Consider the following 12296-nt stretch of genomic DNA (forward strand, 5'->3'; position numbering starts at 1 on the left):
GCACCTTGTCCACTTCATCAGGAGGAAGAAGCTGGAACCGATTCCACAAAACTGGTTTGCCACAGGCCGCCTCTTGCTCACTAACTGTATCCACAGCGTGCAGAGTAACACACCTAATCTGATCAATTTTATCTGCAAAGTGCCTTGCCAAGGCCTCACAGGAGGCCTTAGAATGCTCCAGTGGTTCCGGAGCCACAGGACTGACCATTTAATATCTATGTGAAGCCGCTGGGGGCTATCATCAGGAGGTTTGGGGTGCAGTGTCATCAATATGCGGATGACACGCAGCTCTACCTCTCGTTCAAATCTTCACCAAGGTTGGCCATAGAATCCCTGTCCAAATGTCTGGAGACGGTGAGTGGCTGGATGGGGAGGAATAAGCTGAAGCTGAACCCTGACAAGACCGAGGTACTTTTGGTGGGAGACAAGAGGAGGCTGGGGGATGTTGACCTGGTGTTGAATGGGGTACGGCTACCCTTGAAAGACCAGGTCCGCAGCCTGGGGGTCATTTTGGACTCCCAACTGTCCATGGAGGCTCAGGTGTCAGCTGTGAGCTGGACAGCACTGTATCAACTCCATCTGATATGGCAGCTGCGCCCCTTCCTTCCCGACCATCTGCTCCCATCGGTAGTACATGCCCTGGTCTCCTCTCGTTTAGACTACTGTAATGCGCTCTACGTGGGGTTACCCTTGAAGTTGGTTCGGAAGCTGCAGCTGGTACAGAACGCGGCAGCTCGCCTGATTAAAGGCAGCCGCCGGCGAGATCACATCACTCCAGTGCTGAAGGAGTTGCACTGGTTACCAGTTGTTTTCCGGGCCAAATTCAAGGTGTTGGTTTTCACCTTGAAAACCCTATATGGTTCCGGCCCAGTCTATCTTAAGGAGCGCCTCCAGCAGCACCAGACAGGCAGCTTAACAAGATCAGCCTTGGATGGCCTTCTCTCTGTCCCATCAGCCAGGACAGCTAGACTGGTGGGGACGAGGGAGAGGGCCTTTTCTGTGGTGGCCTCCACTCTGTGGAACTCCCTCCCTAGGGAACTCCGCAATGCCCCCTCTTTAATGAGCTTCCATCGTGCATTAAAAACGTGGTTGTTCAGGCAGGCATTTGGGGTGGGTTAGGGTATTTTAGAAAATGTTTTTACTGTAGAATTTTATTGTTTTAAACTGTTTTATTGTATGTTGTACATCGCCCAGAGTGGCTGGGTGACCAGCCAGATGAGCGATTAATAAATTTAATAATAATAATAATAATTTAAAAAATTGCTTTTTTGTAACATCTTGCCTGATGAAGGGATCTGGAGATCTCAAAAACATACACATTTTTGTGATCTTTTGGTTAGCCGAAAAGAAATATTACACTATTATGGATTTTGGAACCCATACAAAATGAATGGGAACTGTGTAGGAGGTGCTACTGTGCTCTTTAATTTCACATAGTCTCCTGCACCTTCTTTGTACATCAGAAAGTTCTTCACTGATTAAACATGAAACAAATGAATACAATGCACACCAGTTTAATTCAAAGACAAGGTCCAGTAAATTAATATAGTTTAATGTACTAGAAAGACACAAAGGGACAACATTAAAATAACATTATTTCCAAGCAGCAGCAACAGAGACATCTGCCATTCAAACGCACTTCAGAAAATGTTGTTTTGTTGTTGTACATACATAAAATTTTGAATATCTACACAGTATAAAAATAATCTTTCTAAGGTTTGCGATGGGGTTGGGGTAGGAGGAAATGCTGGATATGCTTGGTTTGAGAAAAGCTGAAATGCCAGCATAGCTGGAGTGTGACTTACTTTGTGCAGGGATCTGGTCCCCAATTAATTAAAATCCCTTCTTTGGCAATGAATTCCACTTTTCGGCACATGGGACCGCGGATGTGGTTCTCTTTAGCCAGCCCTTCTGATGTAGCTAGGATGTCAAAATGCTCTGCTTGCTGCCTTTGTTTTGTACAAGGCAGGCCCCAAAGCAGCCTCCCGTTGAAGTCAGGAGTGTGGCAGGAACCCCAAGACCAGCAAAGGGTCCATAACCCCCCCCAAACCCCACTGCTGTTATCCCATTGCACAACACGCTCAGAGTCACAGGTGGCATGAAAGAATTCTCCATTTACCTTGCCTACCTCTCTCTTAAAATTCTGAAAATTTTGTGTAACATTAGGAGAGGATGAGCAGACACGGTTCCAAGCGGTTGCCATTCAGACTTGCTAAGGGCCTGGAACATGACCTCCATGCATCTCTGTACACACTAACGTGCATAGTGCAGGTGCACCAAGTTGCCCTCTTTACGAAAAACATTAAATGGATATTTTTTTGCTTCTGGAAATGGACCTTACGGTGTACAGAGTGCTCTTCGTACCGATCCCTTGAATTTCCTGGGGAGGGGGGTTACTGAAACAGTGTGAGTTGGTGTGACCCCCAAAATAAATAGACACCTACACTAATGGCCTCGGAAAAGGAGAGGAAGGTACCCCGCGAAGCGTGTCCCTCCCCTAACTGCCATGCGGCAGTCTGAACACACACTCGAGAACAGCTTCTTGTCGCGGCATCCGCTGTCTCTCCCTGATGCAAGTTGATCTTGGAAGCCTCAAGCGGCTTAGGGCATCATGTTCTCCCGAATCCAGCTCAGATAGCGAGCCACGTTTGTGTAAACGCCCGGCGTGCCTTTCAAGCCGCATCTCACACCCCAGCTGATAATCCCAATGAGGTTCATGCGGCCGTTGTTCAGACAAACCAGTGGCCCGCCAGAATCACCCTGCAAGGGGGAGGAGGCACAAACAACGCAAGTGAGCAACAGAACTTCACTAATAATGCACTGAAGTCATGTCTTTTGCAGTCGTGGCAAGGCCAGCCAGATGTTTTGGCTCCCTCTGAGGGCCAAACTAGACACGATTCCATTGCTAACTGAAGGAGTGACTAATGCTGTGATTTTTTTTCTCTTAGAAAAGTAAGGAGCATGTGCAGGGCCCTGATCCAGAGCGGGTGGGAGGGAGAGGGTAAAGGGGCTTTAACCCTCTGCTGCAATCCCGATCCAGATTGCTGGCCCTCTGCTATTTGTATTGGAAAGAAAGTTTCCGTTGGCATAAATGGGAGCTTTCCTTCCAATGGAAATAAGCAGGCACCAGAGGCAGAAGTGGGAGGGGGGCCCAAGGGGGCAATCTAGATTGGAACCACAGCAGCAGGCAAAGGGGTAATGCTCTCCAATACACACACAAGCACACAAGATCCCAATCTGGATTGGGGCTCCCCACACCTGCTAAATAACATTTACACAGATTTCTAATTGCATGTCTGATGTTGCATGTCTACACCTCCCTTCCCTTCAGTTAAATACATGCATACGTACATATAATTGGCACCTCACTGCCTTTTACTTGAGCCCCAGACCTGCCCCCAAGGTGCCTGCCTCACTCTGGGGCATGACTGGCCTCCTGGTCCTATTGTACTAGGTCAACCAGGAACCTGTGTCCAAATTAGCTGCCTGTACCTTGACACCGAAGTGAGCAAATCTTTGGGAGGACCAAATGAGATGTGTTTTTTTGTTTGTTTTTCCAAGTTTCAAATAGGAAACAGACAACATTCATGTACTCCCTGCTTGTAGGGGTCTTCTGCAGTATGAGGAAAAGCTAAAACATCTGCCTTTCCCCAAAAAAACATTTTTAAGAACTCCAAAGCGGAAACGTGATAGAATTTTACAAACAAAAAACCCCTTCCCTCTCCCGTAATCATGGGTCACCAATGAAATTGATTGGCAGCAATGGGAAAGAGATTGCATTTCTTCCAACATGGAATTAACTTATGGGATTCACTACCACAAAGCAGCCATGTTTACACATCTGGTAAACCAGACTTCTCCAACCAGCTGCTTTCCAGATGTATTGGACTACAACTCCCATCACTCATGCTTGCCCATGATGACTGGGAATCAATGGGGGTTGTAGTCCAACACATCTGGAGGACAACAGGTTGGGGAAGCTGCATTTAGCCACTCATCCTGGCTTAATAAACCATGATGTGCAGGACAAAGGTGGCTTACAAATCCTGGTTCATTTGGAAACTATTAATCATCATCTCCAGTTCGGATGCTAACAGGAAGCTATGCTTAACTGCAGTTTCCTGGTTTGCATATCCACCCGTGCGATGGAAGAAATGAAGCAGGAGCAATCAAGTTGTGGACACCATGGTTTAGTAAGACAGGACTGATAGCTTATCATATGTGTAAGGGTGGCCACCAGGGTTAGACAAAAGTCATGGCAAATATCAGTGGCTACAGTCTACAATAGCTAAGAGCTAAATGGAACCTCCACGTACAGATGCAGTGTACCTCTGAATACTAGATGCTGGAGTTGAACAAGAGTGGATGGTCATTACTTACATTCTCTGCACAGGGGTGGGGAAACTCTTTCTACCTGAGAGCCAAATTCAATTTCAGAGAAGCTCTCAGGGCCCGTGTTCCAGTGGTGGGTGGGGCCAAGGCAAAAGGGGCGGGGCAAAATTACCAAAAATAGCAGCATATTTCTGCTTAAAGCTCTTCCTGCCAGTAACTAAACCTTAGGAGAAGCACATCAACCTCTTTGAATGGGGGAAAACTGCACAAAAGCCAGGAAGCCAGCAAACAACCAGTGATCACGAGGAAGGGGGGCATCTGGGGAAACCCAAAGGGTCGGATTGGGACCCCAGGTGTATTATATGGGCAACGGAATTCTTAATGTTCATACAGCTGGGTTTACCTTGCAGGCATCATCCAACTCCCTGGTGTCTCCGGCACACAACATGTTCTTTGTGACTGTCCTGTTGTCGAGTCGCTCGGGGATGCATTGGCTCTCGGGATACAGCCTCACATGTCCTTCCTTCAGACGCTCCGAGTAGAAAGGAGAAACTGTTGGCAGAAAGGGAATATAGTGTGTGTGAGGTGGGGGTGGGGTGTTGGCACAGACTTGTGTGGCTTAGACAGGTGTTAACGAGGACAAAGGACAGGTGTTAATGAGGAACCCATTATTATTATTATTATTATTAATGCATTGCTTCCCACCAGGTATGGACCTCCCATGAAGTGTGGCAAAACCCCTGCCTTAGCTAGCCGCGCAGGAGTAACAGCCCTGAAGAGACAGACACACAGACAGACGGAGAAAAGGCTGTCAAGAAGAGAGATGTACAGAAAAGGAGGTGGCAGAAAGAGAGTGAAAAGGAGTGGCCCCACTAACGTTTGGTTCTGATCCATGGCTTCAGCTGCACCCCACCATCAGCACACAGCCCCCAGCGAACTACCCCTGAGGGAATGTGGCCCTCAAAAGACAAGAGGCTGCCTCTCCCTGCTTTGGCATGTCTATTGGATGTTTTACTACCACTGGGTCCAGAGTTCAGGAGGCTGAGAACCTCAGCTTTCTTTGTTTTCTTTTCTTTTGTTTTGAGAGAGAGAGAGAGAGAGAGAGAGAGAGAGAGAGAGAAGCAAGTTTGTAGTCCTCAGCATTACAAAGGGCATTTCTACACCAGTCTAAAATCCTGCATTTAAAACGGGACTTTCTGCTTCTGTTTTAAATGCAGGATCACAACTGACTCCCTTTACACGCGCTCCCTTTTTACCTTCCCCTTTCCCCCTCCCCCCCATCTGAGTCTTCCGTTATCTGCCACTGATCTCCTGCCTCTTCTTGCCGCTTTAACTCTTTTGAGGGAGGAAGCTGAGGCGGAACACAGCGGGGTAATTTGACAGCTCATTATCTGCGATCTATTTAAAACCGGAACAAAGGGCATTCAGTGCAGGAGATGCCCTGGAGGGTCACGGCAGGGTCACGGCATCATGTAAAGAGCCCACAAAAGTCTGTGAAGGAGCCATCTCAATTGCAGGACAAAAGCCCAGTGTGAAGGAGCCCAAAGATAAGCTTATAAGTAGATGGGCAAAGGCTGTTGAAGTTTCAAAAGCCGAAAGGAGAGGATGTGTAAGCTTTCCAGTGAACCAGAAGGAGGAATTCAGTATGCTACAGTGCTCAGTTCAACATTCAGCACTTTTTCTGCACTGTCAGAGCATCAACGCATGAAGATGAGAAAATATGACAGCTCCACCAGGGAATTCATAAAAACAGACATGACATCCAGATGTGGAAGCAGCCTATGGTCTAGTCTAGTGGAGACCACATGACAGAATGTTACTGCATGCAAAAAGTAGAATAAAAATCACTGCACAGATAAAGCTAATGTAAAGGTGAAGTTAGTTTTCAGTGTAACGGAAACTATTTTTGTACGGATGAGCATTCCATCATGCAAGTCCCCACCTGCACTCTGAAGTGATGCAGCCCAGACACACAACGACTGCCTCAGTGAAAATGAGGCCCATAAGCTGCCCCCCCCCGCTCTACTAGTTGCCCTTTTCAACTCAGTGCAACCCCCTTGTTTACTTTTGAGCCATGGCACAGAGGTTTAAGTGCAAAGAGGGGAGTTTCCAGAGAGCTTATGATGAAGTCATTCCTTTGGGGATCTGAGTCACTCTGATGGAAGACAGATGCTGCTCTGGTGTAAACACAGCTCAGTCATACGGATCGGTTAGTAACCGGATAGGAATTCAGCTCACAGACATTCCCGCTGCAGCAAATCCAGGAGAGGGAATATGTTTGGTTTAGGGATTGCTATCACCAAGGCTGTTTCTCCAGTGAAACCTGACAGCCAGAGAGTTCCAGCCTAAATCCTAAACCCATTTCAGCCAGGACAAAAGCCAGTGGAGGCTGGTGGCTCTGATGTCAGTGGGGCAGTGAATTGGCTCCAGGTTTCAGTCAGAGCCAGTCAGAATGCTAAAGGAGCTCTCCAAGGTGCTTAGGAGCTATCCAAAGTACGAAGTGCCTTGAATAGCTCCTTCAGCATTCTGACTGGTTCTGACTGAAACCCAGAGCAGATTCACTGCCCCACTAACATCAGAGCCACCAGCCTCCTCTGACAAAAGCCATTCTGAAGCTGCCCTCTGAGAGGCAAGGAAGTGGCAGTACCTTTGGGGTGCCATCAAGGGTGGCAGCATGAGAGAGAGGCTGATCTGACCCACAATGCCTTGGGAAGCTCTCCTGCACACACCTCATCACTAAAAAAAGAAAACCCACCACCAAAAGCACCAAAAACCAGAAGAGGTTTGATAGAGAATCCAGTGGTTAGGAGGTGGGACCTGTCCTCTTAGCACAGCTGTTGTAGGGGGTCAAAGGCTTGGGACCAGGATATCCAAAACACCACCTTCTCCCATAAGAACCTGCCCATAGTTCACAACCCTCATCAGAGGCCCAGTCGTATGTCCCACCACCGAAAGAGGCGAGGTTGTTGGGAACATGGGGAGGGGCCTTTTTTGTGACAGCCCCAATTGTGGAACTCCCTCCTAAGGGAGGTCAGATTATTTCCGTCATTGCTCAGTTTCCGACTGGCAGTAAAGGCATTCCTGTTCCTCTGCTCAGCATTTTCTGGCTTTTAAAGAAGGAACTGAAGCAGGCTTTACTTGCCTGACAGTTTGATTTGTTCTGTCCTTAAATCTTTTTTTCTTGTCTCAACCAGGTGTTATGTCTTGTGCTGATCAGGGTAACGAAGACTCAACAGCTTGCAGGGCGAGCTAACAATGAACTTTACTCCTCCCAGTCAGGGATGTGAGAACCCATCCCAGCTCAGGTTCTCCGGGTGCCCACAGAAGCGCAGCCCCTGCCCCCCCGCCCCTGGACCTGCGCTTGGGCCACCCACAAGTTTGGCGAGTTTCCCAGACTCACCGCAATCCCGTCCGGTGAGCGCCCACCATTTTCCCACCTCTGATATTGCACACATTAAGCTTTCCTGGCCCCGAACTGCACATATTTAAATATGTGCATTTTTTTAACTTCCTTTTTGCACACACAACAAAGGCGGGAAAATGGCAGGCACTCACCAGACAGGATCGCGGTGAGTCCTGGAGGATGCGAGTGGGGCATGAACGGGTGCATGCAGGGGGCGAGCAAGGACAGCGTCTCAGTGGGCGCTGTCCAGGAGTCGCAGGCGGCGGGGGGGCGACGGACTCCTGGACCCAGCTGGGCGCCCGCAACATCCCTACTCCCAGTAGGCAAATATATATACAGGGCACTACCACTGCCATCTGGCGGCAGTGAATGAACTATACTACTTTTGCGTACATTACACCATGGGTGGCCAACTTGTGGGCAACTTGTCTAAACCAGGGGTGTGCAACTTGTGCCCCCCAGATGTTTCAGCCTAAACTCCAATTGGTGGTGCTGGCTGGGGCTGATGGGAGTTGTAGGCTAAAACATCTGGAGGGCCACAGGTTGCCCGCCCCTGGTCTAAACTGTTTTAATACTTGTTTTGTACACCATCTCATGGCTGAAATATTGGCCTATAAATATTTCATGGCCTGTAAATATTTCAGTAAGCAAACAGAAGCTGTCTGTCATTAGGAGGGCAGCTGTCCTTACATTCCTCATGCTTGCCGTAGCCCGAGATCTCACATTCCGTCCACACTGGCAGCTCCAGGCCAGGCTCTGGGAGACAGACGGTCCGAACGAAGTCTGTTTCTACTGCACACTCCCCCAACACAGACTTCAGCTTCAGGAGCACTGGACAAAGAGAAAGCAGAACAGGCAAGGTGCATGAGGGTGGAGAGGACGGAGCGGGGGCCAGGATAGGGATGCTGGAGGAATCCATCCAGGGGGTGGGGCTCGCCAAGCTTTCATCAGCTCAGCCCCCTGGACGTCAGCTCATTTCCCTGTGAGCTGGCCCAACTCGATTTGCATTGAGTCGGGCCAGCTTGTGGATTTCCCATTTTAAAAAATTGATGTAAATAGAAGTGTGCACAAATTGCAGGTGCAATTTGCATAATTTGTGCAGATTGCAGGCACAATTTGCATAATTTGTGCAAATCACAACCGTAATTTGTGCAAATTGCAAGTACAATTTGCGTAAATCATGAAATTCACAGCCAGAAGTTGTGTAAATTATGCAACTTGCGCCTCCTATTTATGTTGTTGTTGTTTTTTAATGGAAAAAGTTCTTAGGTTTTCAGAAAAGCCCCTTGGCTCAGCCCACAAATGCCAGCAGAGTGGGGTGCTCACCAGGAGTCCGTCGAGACCCAAAAGCACCAGATTCCGCAGCGCCAGACATCCCTGCTCCAGGCCCACAAGCAGGCAGGGGAAAGGCCTTACCAATATCGTTGTCGTACGTCGCGGAGACGAAATGCTTATGCAGGATGTATTTCTCCACTTCGAAAACCTGTTCAGTCTCTTCGGGATTGACGCGGGAAGTCCTGCCCAACACGACCTTGAGGTCTCTAGGGTCTCTCCTGGAGAACGGAAAAATGTTTGATGACTCCCTCTTTCAGGTGCAATGGCTCTTCCTCCCACTTTCTTGTTCATCTGCTACTGGACCTCAAGGTGCCATTGGAGCCCATGACTTTGGGGCTAATCTAGTACACCGGTTAAGAGTAGAAGCTGGGAGCTGTTAGTTCAGCTTTCCGCAACCTGGTGCCCTCCAGAGGTGTTGGACTACCAGTCCCAGCATCTCCAGCCCACATGGCCAATGGGCATGCTGGCTGGGGATGTTAGGAGTTGTAGTCCAACGTATCTGGAGGACACCAGGTTGGGGAAGGCTGTCTTAGTTTCAAACCTCAGCTCAGCCATCCCCAGAGTTAAAATGGAGGAGAACCTGGGCTAATTTACAGGGTTGGTGTATGGATTACCAACATACAAGTAGCACCGCATGTCTTGGGAAAAAGACACAATATAAATATGAAGCATTAGAGAAAGAGAGGGAGAAACAGCAGGTATGTATTCGGTGGTCCAGAACATCCATGTTTTCTGTGATCAAAATTACAAAATCTGCATGCATTGGTTTTGATCTGTTATTTTTATTTTTAATCTTGTAGGTTTTGAAATAGGCTTAAAATGTTTTGCCAAGGCAGAGGGGGAGGAGGGGAAGAGAACTGCCAAAAGCTGGGAAAAGCAGAAAAATATTTGCACATTCATGAGCACTGTCACAATGAGGGCTAGAAAACTGCAGTATTACTACTACTACTACTATTTTAAAAGATGAAAAGTGTGGATTCTTTGGAACATCAGGCCAATTAGCAGGCTGTGAATTTGCACAGCCCTCGGGATTGCAACTTCTCTCTTGCGAAGGCTCAATACAGGGCAAGGGAGTGCTCATTCAGTGGCAGAGCACCTGTTTTCCAGGCAGAATGTCCCGGCTGAAGCCTCAGCATCTCCAAGTAGAACTGGGAAAAACCCTCACCTAAGACCTAAGTAGAGCCACTGCCAATCAAAGGAGATGATACTGAGCTGCAGGGGCAGCCATGGGAGATTCCCTCCTGATGGAAAGAGGGGGCACAGGAGCGGGGCAGATCAGGATCACTAGCCTGCCCCAATCCAGTCCTCCTGCCATTTGATATAGAAAAAGAAAAAGCAACAGCAGCATTGCGTGAATGGTACTGTGCCGTGTTTGGCTTTTCGTCACAGGGACAATGGAAAGCACCTCTGCTTTCAAAGGAGGCAGGAAGTCCAGAGGAAACAAGTCAAGAGCTGCTCTCTTACTTGTCCATGAAACAGTGGGCGGCCGAAAGGATCCAGCAGGGACTGATCAGAATCCCACCACAGATGAAGAATTCCACGCCTCGGGCCTTGGCGAAAATGGCCGCCTGCCACGGGTGGGACTGGATTTGTGAATAGGAGCCTCCTTTGATCCGCTCCTCGACTGTATTGCGCTTCCTCAATCCACACGTGGCTGTAAATTGGGCCGGGAGAAGGAAAATTGAAAATACAGAAATAAGCTCTGAGCCAGAATGTCCAAAGCCACTGTCAGCTCCATGTTTTGGGGGGTGCTTGGCCAAGAAACACTCAGCTCTTCCTCAATGCTTCTCCTCCATCTCCACACCTCTCCTGCTGTTTGCTCGTTCACCCCTCTGAACTAGAGAGTGGGGGGCAGGCAGGCAAACCGGTGCCAATGTTGAGAAGGAGGTTAACGGCGCAATCCTATGCATGTTTAGACAGAAAATAGTCCTACAGTTCCCAACATGCCCCAGCCAGCCATGTTGCAGGACTTTTTGTGTCTCAACATGCATAGGATTGCGCCCTAAGGTGGTTTCCGATGGTGAGCCCCCTGCTGGACTCTGGGCCTCAGCAAATGCCCGTCCACACCAGACCCAGAAACCAGCCCTGTCTGAAGCCATTTTCTGAAATGACCAGTGGAAGCTGGTGGCTCCAATGTCAGTGGGGCAGTGAATCCACTCTGGGTTTCAGTCAGAACCAGTCAGAACTCTAAAGGAGCTATCCGAGGTATGAAGCACCTTGGACAGCTCCTTGAGAGTTCAGACTGGTTCTGACTGAAACCTGGAGCAAATTCACCACTTCGCTGACACTGGTGCCACCAGCCTCCACTGGAAGTGACCCATTACTGATAGTGAAGAAAAAGCTGTGCAGCAGTTTTAACAGCCATTCCCTCTAACGAGCCCTGTAGCCAGGTTGGGCCAAGTGGTTGCACACCCTCCCCAGAGCTGTGCTTCACACACGCACGCATGCCCCCCGCCCGGGCTTTGGGGGAACATTGTCTTTTTAATTTGTGACACGACAGTCAATGACAGCCTCCATTTAAAGGATGACAACTTGTTTTAAGAACAGGAGCAATGGATAGGACCCTCTGAAAAATTCAGTGAATAAGGCAAGGTGAGAGCACAAGAAAAACCTCATCTGGAAGAGCCCCCCAAAGTCTGATCACTCAAGATTTTTCCTGACTGAGGGTGGATTTTTCACCATCACGATCACCCTATAATTACTTAAGCGATCCTGAAAAAAACTGTATAGTAACATGACCCTTGAAGAGTTAAATATTAGAACTTTGTATTATGGGCTACAGTTTGACTCCACACCTTGGACTTTTCTTTGCTCTGCTTTTCAGTTGCAGTTGTGTTCTCTACTCAGCCAGCAATAAAGAAGCATTTTTTTTTTTGCCTCCAGGAAGAAGTAAGGGTTTGTTTATTCCGCAGTTATTATGATGAGTAGAGCAGGATTGGGTGCTTATTGCTAAAGGGCGAAATAAAGAGAGAACTTAAAGTGATCTGAAAAAATATCTACTGTAAGTGCTCTTTTAAAGTGCTCACTATACTCAGAGTCAGTGTGGCTATTTTCTCTTCTTTTTCTTGAGTACTTGATGGCAAAGGATGAAAACAGCTCTAGAGGAATAGAAACACTGCTGTGCCCACTACTCTTAGCTGGCTGGTTGGTCACCTAAGCTGTAACCTAGGCTTAATTTCTGATTTTCCCAATGTGTGCACCTCAGCATGGGGCCTTTTCAGGGTTT

The 12296-nt window shown here is 48.3% G+C and overlaps 1 protein-coding gene across 3 annotated transcripts in view; it reads right to left on the reverse strand.

Moving 5' to 3' along the window:
* Positions 1–1536: 1536 nt before the first annotated feature.
* Positions 1537–12296, reverse strand: part of PLAT (plasminogen activator, tissue type) — a 42163-nt gene continuing 31403 nt past the window's right edge. For all 3 annotated transcript variants that reach the window (XM_084804084.1, XM_084804083.1, XM_084804082.1), the window contains exons 10-14: positions 10535–10724; positions 9152–9288; positions 8426–8566; positions 4736–4884; positions 1537–2760 (exon numbers count right to left, since the gene is read on the reverse strand). In XM_084804084.1, coding sequence (XP_084660210.1) covers positions 2602–2760; positions 4736–4884; positions 8426–8566; positions 9152–9288; positions 10535–10724 — 776 coding nt within the window. In that variant the 3' untranslated portion in view covers positions 1537–2601. The remainder of the gene's footprint in view (positions 2761–4735; positions 4885–8425; positions 8567–9151; positions 9289–10534; positions 10725–12296) is intronic.

This window comes from Heloderma suspectum, chromosome 6, assembly GCF_057233095.1.
Source record: "Heloderma suspectum isolate Gila_16-S chromosome 6, 16-S_ref, whole genome shotgun sequence".
Taxonomy (NCBI): domain Eukaryota; kingdom Metazoa; phylum Chordata; class Lepidosauria; order Squamata; family Helodermatidae; genus Heloderma; species Heloderma suspectum.